Source organism: Pseudorasbora parva, chromosome 15 (assembly GCF_024679245.1).
Source record: "Pseudorasbora parva isolate DD20220531a chromosome 15, ASM2467924v1, whole genome shotgun sequence".
NCBI lineage: Eukaryota > Metazoa > Chordata > Actinopteri > Cypriniformes > Gobionidae > Pseudorasbora > Pseudorasbora parva.
Window position 1 is genome coordinate 6,921,651 of NC_090186.1, and position 27,724 is coordinate 6,949,374.

The 27,724-nt window shown below is 37.1% G+C and overlaps 1 protein-coding gene across 1 annotated transcript in view; it reads right to left on the reverse strand.

The window, feature by feature from the left end:
* The window catches only part of nek1 (NIMA-related kinase 1), a 41,931-nt gene that overhangs the window by 13,023 nt on the left and 1,184 nt on the right, over positions 1-27,724 (reverse strand). The window contains exons 2-31 of the mRNA XM_067416916.1: positions 26,837-26,976; positions 25,736-25,832; positions 23,232-23,329; positions 22,583-22,664; positions 22,265-22,331; positions 21,828-21,917; positions 19,774-19,828; positions 19,147-19,347; positions 18,913-18,985; positions 17,162-17,316; positions 16,894-16,959; positions 14,988-15,047; positions 14,130-14,177; positions 13,963-14,043; positions 13,617-13,858; positions 13,391-13,516; positions 13,202-13,304; positions 10,350-10,436; positions 9,713-9,796; positions 9,453-9,527; positions 9,167-9,262; positions 8,899-9,075; positions 8,755-8,820; positions 6,863-7,103; positions 4,255-4,395; positions 3,400-3,570; positions 3,103-3,318; positions 2,886-2,994; positions 2,495-2,571; positions 2,075-2,280 (exon numbers count right to left, since the gene is read on the reverse strand). Of these exons, the coding sequence (XP_067273017.1) occupies positions 2,075-2,280; positions 2,495-2,571; positions 2,886-2,994; positions 3,103-3,318; positions 3,400-3,570; positions 4,255-4,395; positions 6,863-7,103; positions 8,755-8,820; positions 8,899-9,075; positions 9,167-9,262; positions 9,453-9,527; positions 9,713-9,796; positions 10,350-10,436; positions 13,202-13,304; positions 13,391-13,516; positions 13,617-13,858; positions 13,963-14,043; positions 14,130-14,177; positions 14,988-15,047; positions 16,894-16,959; positions 17,162-17,316; positions 18,913-18,985; positions 19,147-19,347; positions 19,774-19,828; positions 21,828-21,917; positions 22,265-22,331; positions 22,583-22,664; positions 23,232-23,329; positions 25,736-25,832; positions 26,837-26,953 (3,507 nt within the window). The 5' untranslated portion in view covers positions 26,954-26,976. The remainder of the gene's footprint in view (positions 1-2,074; positions 2,281-2,494; positions 2,572-2,885; positions 2,995-3,102; positions 3,319-3,399; positions 3,571-4,254; positions 4,396-6,862; positions 7,104-8,754; positions 8,821-8,898; positions 9,076-9,166; positions 9,263-9,452; positions 9,528-9,712; positions 9,797-10,349; positions 10,437-13,201; positions 13,305-13,390; positions 13,517-13,616; positions 13,859-13,962; positions 14,044-14,129; positions 14,178-14,987; positions 15,048-16,893; positions 16,960-17,161; positions 17,317-18,912; positions 18,986-19,146; positions 19,348-19,773; positions 19,829-21,827; positions 21,918-22,264; positions 22,332-22,582; positions 22,665-23,231; positions 23,330-25,735; positions 25,833-26,836; positions 26,977-27,724) is intronic.

The following is a 27,724-nucleotide window of genomic DNA, read 5'->3' on the forward strand; positions in this document are numbered from 1 at the left end:
TTAGTTTTTAAAGTTATAATTATCAGCCTGATAAGAAAATGTGTTAATTAAGTTAAGTTTCCCATGATGGTTTTGGATTGCTTGAAATATGATTGGAATCACTTTTTTTTAAAAACACAGTAAAGTGCAACGTCCTGTGCAAGTCTTTCATTTAGGCTACATCAAATTAGAATTATTAAAAGGGTTAGTCCCAGTCCTTGATTCTGATTGGTCAATAGCTGTGTTTTATTCACGACCGCTTTACCCAATGATTCTCCAAATAACAGCACAACACCCGTAGCAATGTTTGCATTGATACTGTTCATTGAAGCTTATATTATTCCATGAGAGAGAGATTGAGTGACCAAATGTATATTCCTGCATTCAGATTTAGCATTTACCTTCAGACCAGTCCTATATTCATAATAAAAAAATCTGTTAAACTGGGTTTTCCAGTGTCCTGTGCCCTGACAGTGCTCATTTGTCAGTTGCATTTTTTTTCCATTTTCACACACGTTTTAGTCCTTTCAATATAAAAGTCTTCACTACTAAGTGACTGACTGACTGTTTAAGACTTTGCCACCATCTAATGACGTAATAATGTAACTTCTGTTGGTGTTCACGGTCAGGGACTATTTTTTCCAGCGGAAGGAAGGCTTTTTGTTTTGTTTTTTTTACTTTATGAAAGTTGCAATGATGCATATATGTTGGCTTTAATATTTGTATTGTGTGGGGGTTTTAGCTCCGCTCCACTTTGTACCTAATAACACACCTTAGCTGATATAAATTCATTGTAAACCACAGATTCTTGGAGCTTATTGCTTCATGAGAATGTCTTTATTATGCTTAATGGTGAGAATTTTGTTTTTGTAATCAGGCTTTCAGAAATTATATTTAAAAAAAACAGATTTAGATTTATCGGTCAGTATATCAGTATTGGCCAAAATGTTCATATCGGTGGATCCCTACTTCTAACTCAACTTAACATCCTTGACTACCCATCTAGGAACCAGGGAATACCATTTGCAATATTGTACTTGAAGTTCATTTAGTCGTAAAAGTCCACTTCTTGCAGATTTGCTGAATCAGGAAAATCAGACCCATAATATCCAAGCATGCTACACAACTCCTTGTCCAGGCATGTAATTTCTAAACTGTACTGTAATGCTTTTATCTGTCCTTCATGCATGTGCATTCAAACCTCTCCAAATGATCCAGCATGCAGCAGCACATTTGCTCTTCAATGAACCCAAGAGAGTGGACATAACTCCTCTCTTTGTCTCACTCCATTGGCAGCCAGTTGCTGCCCTCATCAAGTTCAAGGCACTGAGGTCTTGCCCACAGAAAAATCTCTGCATCTGCACCCTTCTAACTACACTCACTTCTGAAAATGTACACCTCCAAAAATCTGTGGTCAGCATATCTGTTACTCAGTCCCACCTACATTTTTGTACACTACACAACTTTTGCCCAATTTGAGGTCTGGGTGTGTTGGTGCTGCTTGCCAAAAGTCGCACAGTGTATGATGGGCATAGATAAAATTATGATTCCATCAAGTCGGAGGATATCAAACAAGTTTGATATTTTGAGCTGATTTTAGAACATATTGTTTACGTTTGGTATGCAACAAAGAAGTTTTTTTTTAGTTTTGTTCAGAAAGTCTGATTGAGTGAGTGAGTGAGTGAGTGACTGAGTGAGTGAGTGAGTGAGTGAGTGGGTGGGTGGGTGGTTGAGTGAGTGAGTGAGTGAGTGAGTGAGTGAGTGAGTGAGTGAGTGAGTGAGTGAGTGAGTGAGTGAGTGAGTGAGTGAGTGAGTGAGTGAGTGAGTGAGTGAGTGAGTGAGTGAGTGAGTGAGTGATACACAGTTTTTCCTCTATAACCAATTACAAAGTCGCGAATGAGTTCAGATTTCAAAAGTTGTGTAGTGCATTCTAGCCTTCAGTACTAGAATATTTGGCCAGAGTTTAGCTTTACTGTTTTACAGTCTACATTAACATGCGAGAGAAAGAAAGATTATATTTTTTTAATATAAAGATTATAATGCAACACACAGAGACCCACACTAAGTACAGTGCTGCTCCAATTGCGATGCTCACCTTTGGGTTGTTTGCATCAAAGAGGCCAGTGGAGAGGCCGATGAGGAGTGCGTCGTCATGGCGTTGGGAACGCAGCGGAGAGACAGAGCGGGAACGTGAGGTGACGGAGGAGGAGTCCTCCATTGAGGATTGGGCAGACAGGATGGCCAATGCTACTGTACGTCTGTGAGCTGGACTACTACTTAGCTTCACAAACAGAGATTCATCTATTGGAAAAAGAAAGAAAGAAAGAAAAACTTTTTTTAGATTTTTACAGAGGAGCTAGATTTAAACAGGACTTTTTAAAGCTTCTGCGGATGAACATAGTTTAAAGTTAAATGATGTGTAGAGTGGAAGCCTGGAGCTCTTTGATATGGTTCATAATGAGACATGCTTGTGTGAGAGGGAGATAAGGTGTCTTAGCTTTGCTCTTGAGACTACCTGCAGGTTCAGGATGTTTCTCCTCTCTTTGCGGTAGCTCTGTGCATTCTGCTTGTATTACTCTGCCCTCTGCTGGCCTAACATAAAAAAAAACAATAATTAAAAGAATAGTTTTTTCAAATTATGAAACTTCTGTTATTATGTTCACTACCATTCAAAGGTTTAGACTCTGTAAGATTAAATATGTTTGTAAGAAATCATGGCGCTATAGGTCAGAACAGCTCTGACACAATATTATTATTTTTATTCTTTTTTATCAAATAAATGGAGCCTTGGTAAGCATAAGAAAGTTATTTTAAAACATTTAAACAATCTTACTTAACCCTAAACATGGTACTGTATGTCCAAGACCTGTGTGCTTTTACAGTAAGATTTCACAAGAAGTGCTTACAGAGAAACTGGAGTGTCGTTTGTCCATGCCTGAATTACTTCTGTTGGAGGCTGTTGTGAGTTTTTCTGTGTGGCATCATCCAGAACTACCGACTCTATGTCATCTACCACTGAGAGGACAGAGAAAAGTGATTTAGTTAAAAACATTAAATCAAAAATATATTTTTTAACCCATGTAGCTAAGTCTAATGCAGTCGTATTCAGAGCAGTATTCTCACCCTCTGCCTCAGTTTCTGTAGATTGAGACATTTGAATCTCTTCTGGTGTTTGGGGGATTAGTTCCTGACTTTTAACCTCGGCTATGATTGGCACAGTCTCCTGACATGTCATTTCTTGTTTGGTATGGTCACTGGCAGGCTGGCATTGTTGAGGGAGAGGCACTTGCATGGCTTCATTAGTGGCATCTGACGACTCTTCAATAGGATTAAGGCTTTCTGATTAAAAGACAGAAGTACAGGATTAACAGGAAGCTATTGACACGTAACACAGGCAAAAAATACGGATAAAAGACTCACCAGTCAGTGTGAGGTCACAGGTGCTGGCAGGATCTAGTTTTTGAGTGAAGGACTGGAGCTCTGCTGCTTCCAACACCTTCAGAACCTCAGAGTCGGGACTCTGTGCCCAAGCCTTCCTCAGCCCCTCCCCCTGCCAAGCATCCATGCAAATGACTTCACCAGCTGTTTTCTCTGAAAAAAGGGAATAAAAGAAATTTTACTGCATATAAATAAGACACATATTTTACAATACACAACAAAAACATGATTTTTGGCTTTCCAGACAAAGAAGATTAAAGCTCTAGAAAATAACCGAAAACTCTGTTGTTATTAAGCTGGTTGCTATAGAGTGGCTGGAGTCCCCAACACACCCTCCATGGTTACAAAACAAACATTCACACTCCAGTACTTAATCTATTCACTCTGGAAATACTAGTGGTGTGTACATATATTTGACTTGTCTTATTCTGCATCTAGTTGACTAGCAAAAACACTTTTAAAATTTGCATCAAGGTCTGCTTTAGCCACCAATTTTCCATTGAAGCTCATCTAAATCTTCCTAACTGAATATATTGGATGGCACCATGAATATGTGATGCTGATGTAATGAAATCTGATGGAGTGTGCTTTCAGATGCATCGAAGTGCTGCAGTATTTTGATTTGTGTTGGTACATTTGCTTCTTATTAGAGTCGTGCAAATGCAAAGTGATACAATAAACTCAGTCACTCACGATATCTGAATCTCTGCAACTTGTGCAGCGGAGCACATTTACTAAGTAGGCTAAGAAGTTGACAATACTAAATTACATTTTGATAATTATTTGTCAACAAGTTCGGCTGTATAATCTACAGATTCTCAGGGTGAGGGAGTTTACCTGCTAGTCGACCTGCTGTTGTAAGGCTGGTTTCTTCCAGTGTCTGCTGAGCCACAGACAGAAGATGTGCACCGTCAGTCTGCCATTTTTTCCTGTCTCCACCAGAAGGATCATTCGTCTCTGGAGATGCCACCTGAGAAACTGAGACAGGACAATAGAGAAAAACTGTGAGCAAATGTGTGTGGTGCTCATATGAAATTAATCTCTAAAGTAGAAGTCGCAAGCTATGGCATGCGTACCAACATTGGCTCATGGAGGGGTATAATTACTGCCATGTGACAATGAGAATAGTTACAGAGGTGAGGTGTATGTATTAAATTTAAACTTTTCAACTTGCATATAGACATACATTTTGAGGTAATCATTCCTCAGTCACAACCTGTTTTATCAAGTTAGGAGCTATAAACTGAGATAACCTGCGCCAGCACACAGATCCGACAAACTATTACTTATAAAATGTTTTAAATATCTTAAAAGGTCAAAGGTCTTAATTATCACAGTAAGAAGTCTTGAATTTGGGGATGAAAAACAAAAATGTTGTTTTAACCTTTGTGCATCCTTATAAACATTTTTGTCTTTTTCAGTTGTTAAAGGAGTACTTCAGTGCTGGGAATATGAATCTGTATTTAAACTGGGTCATTAATGTAGTAGAAATGTGAAATTATTTTTTAATTTGGTGCTTTCTAGACTGAGAAAAGAGAAAATGTATTTTTGTATCATGGGGATGAAAGACAACAATTCCCAGAATGCCACCGCTACCAGATTACTGAATCACTTTCACACCGCGACCGTGTTCATTTTCATAAAATCAGTTCAGTTAGAGAACAGACACTACAATTAAAAACTGAACGTGTCTGTTCAATGTGTGATTTAGCCGCTGACGGAGTCTCACAGCCCAAAACGCTGCAGGAGTCAGATATATTGACAGTCATGGATGAGTTTGTGATGAGAGCTGAGGTAAACGCAGCATAGATTCACAGCGCTTGTTCAGTCTGGCGTGCTTTCAGTTCATGCCTTTGAAAGCTTAACTTTCATAGGAATTAGTTTGAGAAGTTGAAAGACTTACTTTGCTCTGCTGGCCGCAAGGTTTACATGAATGCCTGAGGCTGAGCTGAGTGCTGTGTGATCTCCATCCCCCACGCATGAGTTGAAAACATGCGGAAATGGCTCCCTCTGCTGGCTGTAGTCTTTAGTCTCTGGCCAACAATTCCTCCGATGGCGCAAATTGACGATATTTGCGTCATGGGAGGAATTTTTCCATTTAGAAAATGCATAAATCTCTTGTCTCAGGGGGATATGAGGGGGGGGGGGGGGGGGGGGGGGCACAATAATTTGAATATACTCCAGGGTTTCTACTGATACAAAGCCATATGCTAATCGCTGAAGTAACCCTTTAATGCGAACTACATATATTTTGGCACAAGTGAGAATTTTTTACTGGAATTTTAGTATTTCACCCCCATTTCCGTAAAAAAAAAAAAAAAATCAATTTTGCACTAGGTACACAAAAATATCTCCATTGAAACCCATTAAAACTGCAATCTTTAATCCCAGGGCCATTTAACGATTTAAAAAAAACTTCTTTCATTTTGTTGGCAAGGCTTAAAAATTTGGATTTTTGATTTTTTACCAGATGACATTTTTTCAGGTTTGGCCTATAAAGCAAAAACTCACTTTATTCCTGTTTATGCATATTATAAAGGCAATTGGATAAATTGTAACTGTGTGAGGGTGTGTTAGTATGGATGTCAGAGTTTGGTTTGTATGTGTGTAATAAAATATTGTGAGCGTGCTTGTAATATTTGAGAAAGAAAAACTCAACAGGAAATTGTAAATCCTAGTTCTGATGGCACCTAATGGAGAAAAAGTTGGCACTGCGCCCGAACAAAATCATACTGAAAGCTAATTTTTTGAGATATCAACCTCAAATTTAGAACACACCTTGTTTAGATTCATAATTTTTTTTTGTGCATTTTTGAGTTCAACATGCTTTATAAAATATATATTTTATATAAAATAATGTTCATAAATAATTTCCATAAACTTAAACCTCTATAACTTTTTTTTGGTTTCACTTTATAATTTTTACTTCAACAATAATCTGCCAAGGGTCCTTTTTAAATTAAGACCAAATTTAAGTCTGTGCTCTCAAGCTTCAAATTTTTATGGCAGTTTTTTGACACGGGCATGTGCAGCTTTTTAATAGGGTTAATTAAATAAATGTGCTGCACATTTCAAAGTATAATTCAAATATTGTTGTCTCCTGTAATTCCTATGATGTAATACATTGGTACATAAACCAAATTCAAACATGTATACTGAATACAACACTTTTTGCACACTTCTTACAAGTCTTGTGCATTTTAAACGTGTGCCTCAGACTGTTTAATTAGGTAAAAAACTCTGATACACATTATTTTGAGCTTGAATGGGAATGTTCTGTATGGACATACAGTATTCATTTTATTTATGAGACTTAAAAAGTACTTCTAAAAAAAATAAAAAATAAAACTATCTACAAATACCCTATTAACAAATCTAATTATACACGTTTTACAGCCATAATAATTCATCATTATTGTTGAGATTGTTGTGTTTTATACGGTACCTGCCAGAGTTGCACAGGTCTCCTCCAGAGTTTGTTCAGCTACAGACAGTAAGGGTGGAGCAATGGCTTCCCATTTTTTCCTATCACCAGCTGTGGTTGGCCTTTCCTCTGTGATTGAAGGCTGGATTGGTTGAGGTGTAGGGCATGGTGCATTGCTGCAAGGTGTGGGATCTTTCTCCGCATCATCCTCAGGGGACTGGACCTTCTGGTTGAGTCTGCGTAGAATCTCCTTCTTGTCACTCTAAAAAAACTTTTATATATTAGTATTTTATATTTATAATAACAATATGCATTTTACATTGCAGCTATAAGACATTTAGTTTTTATTTAGTGAAAGATAATTTCTTCCATATTGTGATGTACACCCGAGTGGAACTGGATTATCTATAATAAAAATAATAATAAAAACAATCTATAAATAAAAATCAAAGTGAAAGTCAAAGTGTGACATTTGACAATTAGGGGATGGCGATATGGCCAAAATTTAATATCACGATATAAGTCATTTTATTTTGCGATAACGATATATAAATGAAAATATTTATTTTTGCTTTATAAAAAAAAAATGTTTGTTTTGATGATCATCTATATCGCGGACATGCACGTGACATTGCGGCTCTTCATCATCATTAAATATTATCATCTGCATATGTTTTAAAGCCTCATTACTGTCAACTTGAGCACACACACCTGACGCATGCACACAGAGAGCTGGATGTCGACGTGTCTGTGAGTAGGCTATTAAAGGTGGGGTAAGTGCTTTCTGGTAACCGTTGTTGTAATTTAAAAATCACCAAAACAAACACGCTCTACCTCCAAAAAAGGTCTCGGCTCTTTTTTGATAGCTCCGCCCCACACATACGTAACCCAGGCAACGGCTATGGCAGAATCTGTGTATTACTAATCTGTGTGTTACTAAGGTTGAATATTCATTGAAAAAGTCACCCCTTCCATCAAAAACACACAAACCGTTCTCATGAACTCAATAGTACACGACCACAACAGTCCAACTAACGACATGTTACAATTATGACCAGATTAGAGTTATAACGATCACAAAAACACAAACCTTTCTCATGACAACTCGATAGTACACGAGCACGACAGTCCAGCTAACGATATATTACAATTATGACCAGATAAGTGTTACATAGATCATGAAAAGAGGAAACAAACATATATTAGGAGTATATTATCTTATTTGTTGGACACATTTTGTTAGCAGACGCTTGAAACAGAAAGTGAGGAGATTTTGATGCTCCATAAGGTGTGGAAATGAACGTCATTATCATCGCTAAAATGAGCGACAATACGATGAAACAAACAGTTGGTGGCAAATGTCTGTGCACTTATGTGCCAGTGAAATGTGATGTCACATTTCCAGGGATCTGCAAACGGCTTGTTCTGAGATACCGCTTATGATTTATGGGGATAAAAAAAGAAATAGGATTGGGTGGATTTGTACCATTAAAAGGTGGTTGTGTACACACTCTGCCAACACACATTCATGTTCAAACCATAAACCATGTAAAAGTGAATTTTGCATAATAGTTGGTCTTTAAGAAATAAATGACTGTGTTTATTTGCAAATAAATGGTCATTTTGACACATAGGTGTGTGTATTTAACCCTTCAAGCCCAATTTGTTGGCAAAAAGCACTGAGTTCAGTTCTCACGCGCTCTATGAGCAGTGGCTTCATGTCACGCATCTGTCAGACAATGCTGAGAAACTTTCACGATAAAGACGATGGTCCAACACCTCTACTAGTTGAAACATTTCTTCCGGTTAATCGTGTTTACTGGTATATTCTCTAACCCTATTGACAATTATTTAATAAACTGCTCTCTCATATTATTTTTATATTTCTCACATCCAATTTACGCATTTCCCACCTGTGCACTTGATGTTTCTGCTTTAAGGGAGTCCTCTTTCATAGGAGAACTCTGCCCTGATGAAATCTACCAAAAAAGAAAAGACAGATGACCATAAGATGGCTGTTCTGGGAAATAAAAGAAGAGGTGTGATGGATGACTGACCGCGCCCACATCCTTCAGAGCAGCAGTCATGGAGATGGCTGGAGTGGTGGGTCTAGAGGAGGGTGTGGCTTTGGAAACAGCTTCCTGAGGGGTGGAGTCAGGAGTCTGAGCAGGAGGGGCTGAGGGAGCTGGAGCTCCGGCTCCAACAGCAGCCTTCACTCCCCGTGCAACAAGCTGCTTTGTAACAAAAGATCAGGTAGAATACAACACATTAGACATGGATGAGCAGAGATGAGAAAGAGAAGGATTAGGAAAGAAAATGACATACATGATCCTCCCACGCTTTCTTCTCCCTCTCATATGCTTCTCTTCTCTTCTTTTCCAGCTGTTCTTTAAGTACAGCAGCACGAGCCTTTGACTGGGCCTTTCACAAAATGAGCAACATTGTAATAATTTGTCAAAATTACACTGTTTTACTGTATTTTTTATCAAATAAATTCAGCTTTTTTATCGTACCGAGCCCAATCTCTTTAATCTTTTTCAGTTTTTTAATTCAACATATTAAAATAATATAATATAATTTAATATATGAGAAAATAATTAAAATGTATAACCTTCAAAGCCTCAATCTTCTTCCTCCTGAGCACTGCCTCGTCACATGACTCCTGACTGTCTGAGTCACTGTCACACTGAGCGAGAAGGACCAAAAATCACAAAAAAAATCTAATATATATATATATATATATAAAAGCCCTAAAACTGATGGGAATATACAGTATAATATTATACATTAATTTGGATATTAGAAAGATAATACAACCATATAATGATACAGCCGACAATACTGTTAGCAATAAAATGTGGATGTATATACCTTTTCTCCTCTGAGGCGAGCTTTGATCTGCTGACGTTCATTAAAGTTCTGTAGTCTGATCTGTCGTAATCTTGTCAAGTACTCCTGAGAAACACACAGATTGCGTATCATCTCTTTGTTTTTTTCCCATTATCTTCCAACAAATATGTACACACAAAAATATGGACAAGTCACATACTGTACATGAATTGGTGAAATACACTGGGAAAGAAAAACATTAAACATTCATGCTGTAATTTGGGAACCGCAAACTCAAGCAGTTACAGCAGAAATCAAATTCATTGAATCCACTGACGAGGACCATAAAAAGCAGCAGTTAGATGGTCATCAGCTGAAGTTACACTCAAACCGCTTCAAAAGTAGTACAAAAAATGAAGGATCCAAAACAAGGGGTGCTGAAGCAGAACAACATCCTCAAAGCAAAAGAGTAAAAAAAAAAAAAAAGTGAATGAATGAGGACAAAATGAAATGATGAACTGGAGGTTTTTAAACACTGCAGGGACTGACAACAGATGCTGGTGAGTGGCTGCAGCAACTTCAGGTGGACACAACAACTTAAAATAAGGAACCGAGCAATAAGGGGATCAAATGATGTGATGAGTGAGTAGCGATGTTCGGTCCCAGGCGGGACTCCTACCTCCTCCTCTTTGTTCACTTGTGGTCTCCTGCATCGGGAGGAGTTTGTCCAGCTTGCAAAGATGGCGGCCAGGTTTTGTCGAGCCCCCTATTCACCCATTGGTTAAACCGATATTACAAAAGCCAAATAACGTAATGTAATATCAATCCCATCACTGACTTCAACACCCAAACACTCTGAAGTAATAAAGATCTTCAACCTTTCATTTTCATAGACTAAGTCACTAAACTGGGAGTTAAGGCCCCGATATATACTTACAGCAAAGTTTTTGTTGTTGTTCATTTAGAGGTAAAAGGAAATATGTGACCAGCAAAATACTGTAAAGCCCCGTTTCCACCACAGGAACTTTACCCAGGAACCAGGAACTTTGGGTGGTACTCGGTGTGTTTAGACCGCAGGAACCAGGGTCTAAATTAAGTTCCGGGTAAATATTTCCCCCTCCAAACGGCCCTGCTCGTGAGGTAGTTTTTCAAAGTTCAGGAACTTTCGAGGACGGGACTTGGGCGCTGAACATGCTGATTGGTAGAGCTCACGCAGCAAATTTTATTTCAACTCGGCATTTTAAAAAGTCTTTTGCGAGGTTCGGTCTACGTTCAGTAATAATCAGTCTTACACGCCACGGTCATGTTGACAAGAGAGGAAAGTTAATTTTTCTGAGGGGTTAACTTTTTATTTCGTAAGTTATGAAGATAATGTTGGAGTAATGACACAGCGTATATTGCCCCAGGCAGTTTTTACTTAAACTCTGCGCCTGACAGAAGAATTGTTTTTTTTTCTGAGATGATTATTTAAACAAATAAATAGCTTACAATATAATACTGTATTAGTCCTGGTGGCCGTTAAGAGATGCTATGGCTACAGTTAACACACTCCAGCTGCTGGAGAAAACAGCGTTGACATTTTTGATGCGGCAGACAAACTGCTTATGTGACACAATGATTGCGATTGAAAGTCATTACATGTAAACACCAGATCGGTTTAGATAACGTCTCATGTAAACAGTTCACTAAATCTTTCAATCGGTACACACAAAAATGATCACTGTCCGTTAGGGCTGTCATTTTTGAAAAAAATCTAATTCGAACGGATATCAAATATCAAGCAATGCATTCGAATATATTCAATTATCTACAACGCCGTCATCTCCAGCAGCTGGAATGTGTTTACAGATGCCATAGCAACTCTCAACGGCCACCAGGACTAATACGGTTTTATAAAAGCTATTTATTTGTTGAAAAGTGTAATAATCATCTCAGAAAAAATAAATTCTAATGTCAGGCGCAGTTGAAGTAGTTAATTGTTTGCTTACATAGGCTTAGGGACAGTGTATTATGCCAACATTATCTTCATAACTTCTTATGAAATAAAAAGTTTATCCCTCAGAAAAATGTATTTTCCTCTCTTGTCATGCTTGGTGCATGTTCAGTGGTGAAGGCGCACGCTGTGTACGTCATATAAGGATGCACACTCAAAAGTAATCTGGTCAGGTCGTTTACATGGTGAAATGTTTCGTTTGATCGATTCATGAAAACGTTTATCCCACCCATCTCAAAACGATTACAATTTCATTCAGTTTGGGCATTTTTATTACGATTGAGGTCTTTATATGGAGCATTTTCCTTCAGATTGGACTTTTAAACTGATTACAGTGCTCCATGTAAACGCACCGACAGTAAAAAAATTGCGCTACATGGCACTTTAAAAACCGGATAGTTTATTTATAGTTCGATTACGGATATTTCACGTCATCTTCGAATGCATATTCAAATATCAAATAAAAAGTGACAGCCCTATTGTCCGTCTCTGGCTTGGAGGAGCAGTCGTGTGCAGTCCTACATCACCGGACTAATTTGCCTAATCTTCTCGGAACTTTATCGCGGTCGAAACGCAGACAGCTGCAGGTCTGGGGGGGAGAAAAGTTCCTGTAAAAAAGTTCCTGGTACAAATTGTTCCGGGTAATTTTGGTGGAAACGGGGCTTAAGTGAACATCCAACGCCAACCACATCGCTGAGAGAGGCGGTTAGGTGAATATGTAAATATGTGCTGCACACTTTCTTCTCAATAACTAAATAAACGCAACAAAAACAGTAGCATCTTTTAAATAAATCATAAGAAATGCATCTGATCATCATAGCAACATGGATATGTTTGCACAAGCTCTGTAATGCGGCACTCTATAAAGTCAATGGTAGTACAAATTTGTTTACCAGCCGTAGCGAACAGTTCTGGAAAGATTGCTTTGGCAAGCGGTTTTGAAAAACTCCCCAAAACAAACCTAATTTTGTTCAAAATTACATCCTTTTAGTTCGTTCTTCCAATTTCTTGAAGTACTGTATATCGGGGCCTTTAAAGAAATCTTTTATCTTCATTACATCAACAAAATCCATTTTTGCCTTTAAAAAAATGCCCATTTTTTTCAATAGACAGATAATTTCTTCCATATTGTAATGTACATTAGAGTAAAACTTATCAGTGAAAGGAGTAGGGTGGGGACTTTCTATCCATCATTTGTTGATCAGATAGCGGCAAATCTGAATGCAAACTTGCATTCGATTGCAAAAAAGGGTCGAGTGTAAGTGAACTACATGAATTGAGAAGTGTCATGTGTCAACAGAGAGAAGTCTGTTGTTTTATTGGAAGACGTTTTTTTAATTAAAAATGGTCAAATTGATAAATTGTTCAATAAGATGCATTTAGAAAATAGACAGGAATATTAATTTCATGGTGACTTAAAAATGATGAGTCAAAATCATTTTCAATGGAAATTGACATTCTGCCACAAATGGTGTTGATAAAGTACTGAACCCAGATTATTCCTTTAACCAGAAGAGGTTGAGATAAAAGTCTCTTACCAGCTGTCCTTCTGCACGGACTTTATTCAGCATGGCTTCTCTTTTCCTCTGCAGAAACTCTTCCACCTGCTTATGCCTCTCTGCCACCAGCTGACCTCGAAACCTATAGACAAAAGTAGTGATTTCAACTCTAATGACGTGGAGGCATGCTAAATATCTGACAGACATTACTGATGAGAAACAGCTGACCTATTGGCATAGTCGTTCTTTGAAATCTGCTCATTATGTAAACTTGTTTTGCGTGGTTGTTTCCTGACAACATCTTTAACAAGGATGCCGGCATGACCATTCATCGTCCCTGAGTCTGTAACAGTTCTTTAATGATAATGACATTTTGAATATTGCTGCATGTTAAATGAATAATTCTTGAAAGAGAAAAAGAAAATACAAAATACACTCAGTGTATCTGATTCACCTGCCATTGTCCCCTGAAGACTTGACTCCTTCTCCAGCACCCTCTTTAGGTGCAGGTTTGGATGTTTTTTCAGCTGCTGGGTGGATGTGGTCAAATGGGGCTCTGCTTGGAGCTAAAGAAGGAGTAGAAGAAGGAATAGGTGTGGGGCCAAAGTGATACGGTGTGGCATGGGTGGGACCAGGCACAGGGGAGGGGCCAATTCCAGGGGAATGGGGTGCTCCAATACCACCACCTCCAAAAAACTGTGCCACAAAAAAAAAAGGATAGAAAGAGAAACAGTAAGAGTGACAAATATATTAGCAGCTTTTATCGACTGACCCGTGGCAGACAAGGAAGACCACTGCACCTTTCGCTCAGGACTGCTACCTCCACTAGAGCTGAGAACATGTCTCCAGCCCTGCTCCCGAGCCCTGTTGATTCGGTTCAGCTGAGATGAAAAAGGTCAAAGGTAATAAACAAATCAAACCAACGTCAATTTATTGGATAAATAACCATTTCCACTGATCAGTTCACCTTTTCTCTCTCAAATCTCTTCATCTGAGCAGCCTTCAGTAACAACATCTACAGAGAGAAACACAATTACTGAGGGTAACTGACTCAATCAAAAGGCTTTTAAATGTCTTTCTACCCAAGAGACATATTATAAATAGCATCCATCCATTTAATGGAACCAGAGCAGCCATCTGTTGAACCTGATGTGAACTCATTCAATCAGTAATGCTACAGTCTAAAAAATTACAATATTACAATTTTCCTTTAACGTCAAAACAGTGTTTAGAAATTAGAAAAACATATGGCATGAGATTATATATATATATATATATATATATATATATATATATATATATATATATATATATATATATATATATATAATATAATATAATATAATATAATATAATATAATATAATATAATATAATATAATATATTATATTATATATATATATATATATATATATATATATATATATATATATATATCAAAAATGTTGCTAACTGAACACCATGGCTAACTGATAAAAAAACAAAAAAAAAACAATTAAAAGAGTAATATGGTAAAAAATATATATATTATTTAAAATAACAGCTTTCAATTTTGTGAATGGCAAAGCTGAATTTTCAGCATTACTACTCAAGTCTTCAGTGTCACATGATGCTTCAGAAATCATTCTAACATTCTGATTGGCTGCTCAAGCAACATTTCCTGTTATTATCAAAATTGAAAAACAGCTTTACTGCTCAATATTTTTCTGGAAACCATGATACATTTTCAAACGTTCTTTGATGAAATTATTTGAAATAAAATGAATTTGTAACAATGTAAAATACATTGTTACAAAGACATGTCATGATGTCATTAAAAGCTCACCTGTTCTCTTTGTTTCCTTTCCCTCTCCATCATCTCCATCCGTTTCTTCCTTGCTCCTTCCTGAAACAAAACATGACCAAGATGCTTTTAGACATGAGTCAAATACCACAAACAGTATGTGATATTTATTTTACAATTACTTATTTGCACTAGTGATGATGGCATAACTGTTGTAAATATTTGTTTGAGGCAAGAACAGTCAGATGTCCATATAAGTATAAGACACTTAAAAATATTTAAAGAATTTGTACCAAAAATGAATCTGTTGTTGAACCGTTGAGCACACCTTGGGGCTCAGTATCTACAGTAGGTCTAAACACATGTAAGGGCTTTTCACACCTGAAGTACTTAACCCTGGGTCATTCTAAACCCTGGGTAAACTGAATCCTGGGTTATCTTGCTTCACGTTTCACATTTCACACTCCTCATAATTTACCCATAAACAAATAATCCTGGGTATTTATAGGCTGACGTTTCACATTTTACATTCCTCAACCCTTGGTTAATGTTCTTATTTGCAGGGTCAGTGTCATTGATTGGATGAACGCAGTACGCGACCTGTTTACATAAAAGCTCTAGCATTGCGCATCCTCGTATTGCCGACTGTACTATTGAGTTTATACTTAATGAAACGCCTCTTCTTCACTCAAATTGTTGCGTTTTCTGTCAGCATTTGACATTTTTCTCTCTCAAACAGTGAATTTAATGTTTATAGACCATATGCAGTGTTTCCGTGATAAAGCACACAAATACAAGTGATTGGTTGTCTGTTGCAAACCGTCTAGCTTTAACTTTATAACACTGCATCGTTTCACACTGTACAAAACAGTACTCCTTTAAAAATTAGTGTTTAGAACGACGATAACCCGGGGTTAAGCGCAGTGTGAAAAGCCCTTTACAGTATGAACACTGTACTGGTGAAAGGGTAAATAAAGAAAGGGGTGGAAAGGAAACAGAAAATGTAGATGCCCACCATATGGATGACGGCAGTTGGAGAGAAGCAGGAAGACACCAACAAAAAGGGGGAAAGAGAGGAAAAGATAAAAAAAAGAATGTTTCAAATAAGAGAAAAACATCAGAATGTGTTTGTTTATAATATTAAATTGTAATACTGAAGCAGTAGGTGATAACTAAAACTAAATCTAATTTCTCCTTTTATATAAATAATTTGAAACATTAATTCAAATCCAAAGCAACTATAAGCACACACAGCGATAGTGCTGCTGGATCAACCCATGGTGGCGGGAAATAGGGAACTACTCCGCTGTATTGGAATTTAAGATGACATGACTTGAAATAAAGTTTTGGTATAACTGGTATATAATTTTCTACCTTTACTCAAAAAAATTACCGTACTATAAAGATTATTTTTGTGTTTATATTTTGTAAAATGTGGTTTGTGATTTTGATAAATGAATACATTTTAAAAGCCAATCTCACACGGCGTGAGTGACATGACTACGCTGGTTGAGGAGCAGCATGTTCCGAACTCATCTGACACTTATGCACATTCACCCAGCCAGACATCACTGGAAAAAACTGAATATAGAGGTATTGGTTAAACTAAGCATTCATAAGCATTACTCCTGAGTGATAAAGGATAATATGTCCACGGGCTATGGACCAACCTCTAGATAAGTGCTCAAAGGCACAATACTGATAAATGATGTATCGTCCTTTGTAAGATGTGAACCTTAAAGTTAGCAATCCAGATCTTTACCCAGTGGAGCAGACTAATAAATGGGACTTATTAGTGATATAAAGCGTATATAACTGTCCAAGGCTTACAGGGGAAAAGATATTTTGCTAGAGGACAAAGTGTATTTTTACAGAGCTAGGTGGGTTAATAATAAGGAGCAGGGCTGGGTATTAGCACAAGGGTCTGTAGATAGGGGGCGGTCTCTACCTCACGCTTCCTCCTCTCCTCCTCCACTCGACTCACTCTCCTCTGAGCTGCTGCAGGAGGGGGAGCCTGGACAACACATGACACCGGGGCGAGGATCAATAGGTCTCTCGCTCTCATATATAGCACACAGCGGGAAAACATCAACAAATGTCTGAATGATTCACAATGATCCTTAATGCACCTTCTAATATTAAGACATACTGGGTGGTAATGCATGGGCAAAACATGAGAGTCGATTAGCCAATGCAATATTTCCCATGGTTCTCACCTGCTTGAGTTTGACTGGTTTCTTTGATGCATCTGGGACCTTCCTTACAACATCAGATGGTCTCCGGACTGTTAAAGGCACTCCATATTTGGCTGCTGGCTTGGTAATTTTCTGAGCTGGGGAAATGGGGATGGGGCCCGGGGCAGGGCGTTTGGCTGCGGAGTGGAGAGAAGAGGAAGAAAAGAGCTCTATTTGGTTTTTGGGTTTTTAGTATTTGGCGATCAAGAGAACGATTTTACAATGCACTCCATGAACATCTCAATAAGTCATTACTACTCACTGATTAACCATTAAACCTGTCCGTATATATCATAACTCATAAATAAATTCAAAATTTAAAGGATAATATTTAGAACTAATTCATAACACACTCACAAAAATAATTATTTATTATTCTGATATAATTAGCATATTATATTTCTGAAGGATCATGTGACACAGATGGCTGATAGCTGAAAATTCAGATTTGCCATAACAGGGCAATTTTTTTTAAATATTGTTTTAAAATGTAATAATTACAAAACATGTGAAGAGTTTTATCATAATAGGAATATACAATGATCAGGCATAAAATTACAGTATGACCACCTTCCTAATACCATTCCCCTTTTGCTGACCTGTCAAGGCATGGACTCCACTAGACCCCTGCATGTGTGCCTTTCTATCAAAACCAGCATTAACTTCTGTTTGATTGGACCACATCCTTCACTCCCCACGTGCATCAATGAGCCATGACCCTGTCACCGGTTCTCCACTGTTTCTTCCTTCGAGCACTTTTGATAGATACAGACCATTGTAGACCGGGAACAGCCCACAAGAGCTGCAGTTTTGGAGATGCTCTGACCCAGTCGTCTAGCCATCACAATTTGGTCCTTGTCAAACTCGCTCAAATCTTTACGTTTCCCCATTTGTCCAATACATTTTTTGATGCTTCTAACACATCAACTTTGAGAACAGGATGTTCACTTGCTGCCTAATATATCCCACCCACTAACATTGTGCCATGATAAAGAGATAATCAGTGTTATTCACTTCACCTGTCTGTGGCTATAATGTTATGCCTGATCAATGTATACATGTATGTGGTAATTAATAACAGCATTCTTTCGTTTAGAAAAATCCAGACTTGAAGGGATAGTTCACCCAAAAATGGAAATTCTGTCCTCATTTACTCACCTAAATGGACTGCATTTACATAGTAAATGGACTGCATTTATATAGCGCTTTTATCCAAAGCTTTACATTTTTGCCACACATTCACCCATTCATACACCGACGGCAATGTCAGACATGTAAGGCACCATCCAGCTCGTCGGGAGCAACTGGGGTTAGGTGTCTTGCTCATGGACACTTTGACACTTGGTCAGGTGGAACCGGGGATTGAACCACCAACCTTCTGGTTTGTAGACAACCTACATGAACCACTGAGCCACTGCCGCCACCTAGCTAACCAAACAGTTGATGAACACCAATGACTTCCATAGTGTGGGGGACAAAAAATACTATGAACGTCAATGTTCTAAATATCTTCGTGTTCAGCAGAAGAAAGAAATTCATACAGGTTTGGAACAACTTGAGGTTGTTCAGAGTAAATGACAGAATTTAAATTTTTAAGTGAACAATCCCTTTAACAGCATTAGACAGAGGGAAACAAACAAATTAATGTGCAAACTGAACCTGGTGGAAACTTTGAGGGACAATCTTCTCTGCGCACTTATACACAATGATTCGTTTTTAATGAATGTGTTTACCTGGTGCTCCCTGGGCCATACTCATTTTAGGCGGATCAAGGTGAAGTGAGTGGCTGAATTCCTGAGCAATAATCTGCAACATACAAAGAGACATATTAAACAAACTAATTCTGCAACATGCTGGCGGGGCTCTGGAATTAGACCTGAGTGTTATATAACCAGAGTTATATTTGAGTGACAATGCAGACTGACTTATATAATTCATCACACTGAAAATCAAGCCTGTTTTGTCACCTGAGGGCTGAGAAACTTGTGAATCCTGCGAGCAAGAAAAGGTTTGCCCAAAATGGCCGAGACGGAAGGTCTCTCCCGAGGGTTGCGCTTGAACAGCTTGGCCAGGAGAGAGCGCAAATCTTGGGAATAATGCACGGAAACAGGTGGGTACGAACCACGGATGATTTTCAGCACCAGGTTCTTCATGTTTCCGGCCTCAAACTGAGAGAAAAAAAAATATAAGATTGGCCCTACTTCAAAATAAAATGATTAAAGCATATTCATTCAAGACATAAATCATGGAAACCTACAATTATATCAAAGAATACAGTGGAAAAAAAGACTTTGAAATGAATCAACAGTGGAATTTCTCTTCATCTGGAAAGAGTCTCTCCAGTGATTCATCTCAATTTTAAAGCGGTTAGAGTTTATGTGCCTCTCCACTGTAAAATATTAGTCTCCTCAGAATATTCATGGTGTAAATAATGAAAGAAGGTAAGTAAGACAGGAAGAGGGAAAGAACAATGAGACCTACATTCTGAGACAGATATAAAAAGGACTGGTTCTGTTTTATCATTCACATCAAAAAAATAAGCACAAAATCTCTCACACACACAGAAGTTACTACTGAGAACATGAGGTACTTACTGCATGCTTAAGCGTGCACATTTCATACAGGACACATCCCAGGGCCCAGATATCACTAGGGTAGGACCCGACAGAACAACAGAGAAAAAAAGAGAGAAGACAAAAAAAGAAAGCAGACAGAAAGGGAAAAAGTGGGACAAATGGGTAAATTTTGGGGTAGCACATGTGGCTCATTCTCATGTGTACATACAAACATATAGAGAATACACAAACACCATATCAAATCTTCTAAAGTGATCCTGAATATCAAAAAATATGGCTTTTGGTACTATGATACAAAATCTTTTTAATTTTTTTTTGGGCAAAGAACCATCCACATCCATTTGAAATTCAATGAACGCATCTCAGTCTGAATAATCACATTCTGAAAAATATTTCACAATGTGGTCTCACAATAGTACTGTATTTTTGAACAAATAAATACAGCCTTGGTGAGCTTAAGAAACTTCTTTTAAAAACATTTTTAAAAATCTTACAAAACCTGATATATTTTAACGGTAGTGTAAATAAGGATACATTCAAACTGCAGGCAAGATAGCCAATATTTTTTTGCTCATACGAGTCAGATTTTTTCATTACAGTGTGAAAAGCACAAACCCCATGGAAACAGATTCCGATTTGGGCCACTTCCAAATATGGTACTAAACCAGATACAGGTTGGATGTTTTGCAATGCAACCTCAGTCACAGTGGCTCGACATCTGTCACAATTCTTCATTGACGGGAGTCTCACTTGTTTAATTAGGAAGAAGACAGCTGAGATGGTAGTCAGTGGAGGGACAGTGAGGTCTAAGTATCCCGATGACAGATCTATACAAGAAAAACTCGAGGGAAAACTATATAAAACAAAAACAATTTTGCTCTCTTTGTCCTCATCCTCACCCTCCTCATTGCCTGTGCACAAATTTGTGGGCTTCTGTGGCACATCAGCTAATAAATCAACATGTTAAACACTGATTTCAGTGTCCACCATGATTATGTCAGAATGACAGCATCATTCATCGAATAAAATGTATTAAATAACTAATAAAGTAACACACTACTTGTAAATTTACAACAAAATATTGCAACAGTTACTTTTTCAAATAAGCAATGTAAGTTATTTTGTTTTCCCATTTATTGACTGACACAAAAATGTTCTACGGTACTCTAAATGTGAGCATGCATTTACTGTATGCTTTTTGTGTTGAACAAAAAAAAAAATCCTCAAAATTAATACAAATCAATGTAATGCAAAATCTGAATATTACGCAAACCTACAATAATTATACATGTTAAATAAAACAAATATTTCATTTCACTTTATTGACCAATGCACTTGATGCTGACCTTCGATGATTCAGTTAAGCAAAAATGAATTTGTGAAGTAAATGTTAAAGTTTCTTCTCCTGCATATTCTTCTGTAACTCAGAATGGCAGCACAGCTGAAAGGTTTGTTTGAGCTCTGCCCTTTACTGTACATGCATTAATTAGCATTTCTTTTAGCCTTTATTCAATTCTTTATTTAATTTTTGGGGTGAAAGGGTCTTTACATTTGCCAAAAATACAACTTTTTTGTTCTTAAAAAACAAAACAATCAAGCCCAGACCAAAAAAACGCAGTACTTTTCTTAAAAGATAACCAAGCAACACAATTAGTTACTTTTTTGGGGAATAATGCAAAAATTTAAAGCATTAATTTTCAAAGTAACTTTCCCCAACACTGATGATTCTTTTATCCATGCAGGTTAGTTCAGATCCGTTCACACTTAAATCTGATATAGGCCAAAAAAATCAGATCTGAGCAATAAATCAGAACTGAACTTACAGTATGAATGTAACCTTATACAGCTGGTGTTTATCAATAGTGGCTAAGAATATACGACTGATCACGTTACAATCAATCCAGAACCAAATGACTTGGGAATCGATATGTAGCTGCTGGATCAGAGACACTCGTATAAACTGACATCACCTCTCTAATGATTCAGCAAACTGTACAAGAGTCACTGGGTGTTCTGTAGCTACTGTTCTGCCCATTATATACCCCACTGGCTCTTAACAGCAAGTACTTTACCTCTTGTTGTTGTATGGTTTATTTTCACATATCTCTGGTGACAGGTAGTAAGGAGTGCCGATACAGGTCCTCGCCAACTCCACAGTGCTGCACACACAACCACATTATCTATGAAGGTCATTCTCACCACATTCTTTCCACGAGTTACAAACAAGTCAGATAAATTAAATGGTATGCGTATTTGGCATGCTGTCCGAGACAGGGCTCCGAGCTCGGCATTTGGCCCAAACCCTGAGTACTCCCCTCCATATTCCTGGCTGTGGTAGGAACAAGGCAAGAGTGAGGAGTCTGGGTGGTGGATGCTGAAAACTGTTGAGGAATGTATATATACTTGCTAATGATGAGTTGATTAGATAGATAGTTTGAATGTGCTCCTCCTAAAATTTGTTAATGAAACGTTATGTGGTGTTCTAAAATAAAATAAAAATCTTGCCTGTTTAAAAACTCTAGCGATTCCAAAGTCACCCAGCTGTACAGTACCATCTTTGGTCAGAAAAATATTCTAGACAGAAACAAAGGCAGAAAATCATGTGTTAGGCATGTAACATGTATTGTACATTATGCTGTACTTCCATAGAAATGTTTGAGAGACAGAGACAGAGAGAGAGAGAGAGAGAGAGAGAGAGAGAGGAGAGAGAGAGAGAGAGAGAGAGAGAGAGAGAGAGAGAGAGAGAGAGAGAGAGAGAGAGAGAGAGAGGAGAGAGAGAGAGAGAGAGAGAAGAGAGAAGAGAGAGAGAGAGAGAGAGAGATGTACTGTGATTTAATGTCCCTGTGTAGGATTTTGCGGTCATGCACATGTTTCAGAGCCAGGCAGATCTGCACAAACCAGTCAAGAATCTTCCAAAAACAACAGACAAGGATCAGTACCTCTGATTATAACATTACAAGATGAATCTTGCAATCAAGATGAACCTTCTAAGTAAGAATACTTTCTGTTATGATAAAAGGAATTTAAATTATATTTACAGACACAAAAAAAACAAATCAAAAATGAACTTAAGCTGGACTAGAGCTGCTGTACCGCCAAACAAATCTTTGCTGCATTCATTTCCTATTATCACTGTAAAGCTGCTTTGAAACAATCTGTAAAAAGTGCTATGCTAATTAAGACTTGATATTTTGTGTTTAATATTAGGAGTTTTATAGTCTATTTTATAGGAGCCCTATTTTATAGAAGGAGTACTCAATTTAAAAAAAAATTTTTACAGTATGACATTGTAGAAATATGCTACAAGTCAACCTACTTAGCAGCTTATGACTGGATTCCTCGTCCCATGAGTGTACATATCTATCTTTAAACAGATTTTTCAAATGTTAGTATACTAAAAAAATACTAAGCACATTTAAAGTGGTCTGTTGTTGGCTGCAGTGTTTACCTTGATGTGTTTTTATTGTTCCTCTTACCTGTTCCTCAGGAAATAGAGTCCCTCTCTGATTATTGATCTTCTTAAACAGGTCTCCTCCCTCACAGTAGTCCATTACTATGTACAAACAACCACTTTCTGAAAGAAAGAGAGAGAAACATTACTTTTTTTTCAATGACAAAGTAACAACAATACTTCAATTCACAGCCTAGGTCAAAACTCTGGGGCCAGTCAGATGTTCTTTTATTGTATTTAAAATGTTTATAATTTAAAAATTAAAAAATGACAGTAAATATTGCTAAAATATTTATATTTCATATAAAAGCTTTTCTTCTGATCTGAACTTTATATTCTCATCAAAGTATCCTAAAATAATAATCAGAAAGCAACAAATCATCATATTAGAATGATTTCTGAACATTCATGTGACAATGAAGATTGGAGTAATGATGTTGAAACTTCAGCTTTGCCATCACAGGTCTTTTAGTATATTATATATAATAGTTATTTTAAATAGTAATAATATTTTACAATAGTACTGTATTTAAAAAAAAAAACGGTTACCATAAGAAACCTAAAAAAAAACTTAAATAATCTTACAGAATCCAACGTTTGGACAGTAATGCATCTCTACAGTATCTGATGTAATCAGATTTAGACTCTTAGGTTTCACTGTAAATTTAAAATGGAATTAAGCAAATATTTTCCATCTATTGGTAATTTCATTAACGTTCATTCACCACCACAGATTTGTGTAATAATGTGTAATAATTAGCCAGTCATCCGGATGTCAGATACCGCATGATCCAAAACTATCATTAGCTAAACGACATCCTCGGTGTAACTAAATTAAGAAGCTTGGAGCTCCTCCAGAACATGTGAACAGTCCCGATCTATCAATCAGACACAAACCTTTAGAACAGAAATTCAGTGGGTTTAGTTTGTGCCGGAACTAATGTTCTCAGATTAATCAAGATCAGTCAATGCCTATTTTTTCCCAATGCGTTTGTCATGTCTGTCCAGGGGCGTAGTCTGTGGGGGGATGGGGGTAACTAAAACTGTCAAGTACAGCCAGCTAATAGTAATAGTCCCAGGCTAAAAAACATGTTTGAGCTGTTCTAACTGAAAGCAACTTGCACTGATATATCTTAAAATATGTCAGTACCATTGTTTTGACTCAACATGGCATGCACACCAGTAATGTCTTTTTTCTAAGGCTAGTTTATAAAAGCGACTTAAATGCCCAAATTGAACTAAGGACTAATCCTGGTTTAGTCTAAGCCCTGTCTGTGAAAACGGGCCAATATGTTACAGAAATATATTTTTTCACTATAGATTTATATTACAACGTGTTTATCTATACTAGTGTGGGTTGCTATTTTTCATTAAAAATGCTGTAAAAAAATAAAATAAAATAAAATACAGGTCAACACTGGCCTATGCATGATAATGAGTCGTCATCAATGGTCTTACCTGTAATTATAGCCTTAATATAATAATAACTATAGTTAAACGACTATAAGAACTATGGCACATTTTCATAAGGGCAAGTACACGTTGGAATCAAAAGCTTTAAAAGTCTGGACCTTCATGAGTTCATACAAAAAAGCCTTCTGATATTAAGGTGAACTGTTAAGGAGTAGGAAATAAGCAATTTTAATATAAGAAAATATTAAGTAAAATTAGTTTGACTTCAAATGCTACTTTGTTGACAATTCTGTCAAACAGATACGGTTCCAGGTGGTTAAATAATATAAAATACTATGTAAACAAGTAATTGCTAACTAGGCTATTACTTTATTGCAGTTATCAACCAACTTTGCATATGTTGTAGCCTAGAAATCTAGACGCACCCTAGCGGCAGCAAATCTAATCTGCCCGCGAGTGTCGTCTAGCAACTCTCAATACACTTCTGAGCTGGAAAAACCAAACTCTGGTCAGGCCAATCACATTGTGTATAGAGTCGGTGGGCGGGGCTTAACAATGAGGGCCGAGTTGCGCTTGCGTGCTTCTAGTAAACACAGAAACTGGCGAACGGCGGTCTTTCGAATCCGCTTTGACCGCGACTCTGGAAGACTTGGAGTTAAGCTTTTCTCTGAGAAAAGAACGGCACTGAAGTCATTCTTAAAAAGGGAAGATGTGTTCAGAGTTTTGCCGACCGGATACGACGAAAGTTTAATCTACACATGTTTACTAGCTCTAGCTCTGCTTCACTTCGTTGCTCTGGTTGGTTGTAGCGTTCGCCCGCCCCTCGGATTGAGCCCTGTTAATAGTGAGTTTCCAGACCAAACATCTTGATGTGGGTCTGGCTTGTCAGGTTACATTATGTGGATGATGACAAAAGACTATTTTGCAAAAAACAAACAAACAAAAAAACAAACAACTCCCTATCTCACAAGAGAGGAGGCCCTGGGAATCTGCTAAAACAGTTTACACTGTTCAAACTAAAACTATGCCCTTATGCCTGTTAACATAATGGCAAAGCTGGGCAGCAAAGCATCATAATCCAATATCACTAAAAACAGATTTCTGAATAAGGATTACCTTCAAAGGATTCCTTGTACTGGACGATGTTTGGATGGCTCATGTTAGCCAGAACCGCCACCTCTTTACGTGATTCTTGTCTTTCTTTGTTAGACATCTGATGGGATGAACATATGAAAAAAGAACAAATATATATATATATAGGAAGATAACCGACCAAATATCACATCTCTTATTTAGGTTTTTAATGAATAAAATAAACCACAAACCACAGTGGAGCTATATGTATAAACTATTTATTTTTTTATTTTTACAATATTTTAAAATAAATATTCTGATTTAACCTTGAGATTAGATAAATCAAATAAATTAGATATTTATATTATAATATACTATATTATGAATTAGACTATTATTGACAATGACACTAATAACTTTTAATTTCTGATAGGAAAGCAAAATCAATAATCTGAATAAAGTAACGATACACAAACCTGTACATATTCAGTCGCGTTTGCTCCCATTTATTTTTAAACACAGTGCTTCGATACACAGCATACATTACAAACTTTTAGTCCAAAGTGCGCACTTTGGAGAAATATGAGAGAATATGTATTCAGACATTTACTTCATATTTATTTAGGTAGAATAGAACCATCATTTCTTGATGACTCTCAGAAAGACAATTCTCTGCCGATCCATCAGTCAATATTGTGTGATAATAATTTACACTTTACCATGAGGGTAAACTTCTGCATTGTGTCTCATAATACACGTCCATTATTATAATATCTGCATAAGGTCACAATAGAGCGAGACAGTGAGTTTTGTATTAAACTCTGAAATAGATGACTGGTGCGCGCTGACTTTCTGAAAAGCTCTGCATGGATTGAGGCATGTGACGGAGGATCACGAATCCCAGACAGCCTCTAAGTGGGAATGCTAACAGTTAAAGTCCATTTTTGATTTTATTGTTGTTTATATTATGTTGCAGCATTTTACTTGCCAATGTTGACTTTTTTTTGTTGGTATTTTATTTGCTCAGTCTGTTGGTGGTTTGTGGAGTAGGATCCCCAAAGGCAGGGAAATCCCCCTACATACCCCCAGGAAATACCCATTAATGTTCCCATAGGATGTCTAAAAGAGAAGTGATCAACTCACCCTGGAGATGCCAATCTCCTTGATAACATATTGTCGGCCATCTGTCCTTGACTTGACCAGGATAGCTTTCCCAAAGGATCCCTCACCAATCTTCTTCAACCTCTCATATTTATCCATGTCTGTGCAAATGACTTCTCATGCTGAGGCCGAGGGAACAAAACACATGAAAATAAGATCATCATATAGTTTAGTTATATAACCTAACCTGACCAAATATATTGTGATTATTGTCTGATAGCACTCGAGGAACCTACTGACATTTTCCTCTAATATTTCTATAAGTGCAGCATGTTAACCTCCTTTTAACCGTTAGAAAGACCCAGGGAAATTACTACATGTTTTTTTGCATGTAGTTTTTTAATTAATTTTTTTATTCATATTTTATGCTATGTCCTCGTAAGTGGACACCACTTAGAAAATGACATGAAATAACATGTATCTGTATAGTTTTTTTATTCACCAATCAATTTTTAGGTTTCAGGTTTTTTTTTTTTTTTTACCAAACTTTGTTTAAGATGGTTCTCAACTATTAAAGATATAACATAATGAATTAATACACCATTTTACTTTATGCAATATGTGAGTAAAAATGGCCATACATAGATTTTCACATTCAATGCAAAGCATTTATACAGTGTCTAATTTGCATATTTATGTGTTCTAGGAGCAATGTAATGAAATAAGTGTAATAATGGGAGTAATTGTTGGCAACATTTTCATAATAATAGCTTATATTTTATGTGAATATTGATATATAATTTCGGAAAAAAATTCCTTAGGGTGTCTTCTACAGTGGACATGTTTAAAATGAATCAATGCCCTGTTTCATAACAGAAAGTCATATTTTCATTAGAAAGTCCATACGATTTTCCTGAGATGTTGATGTTG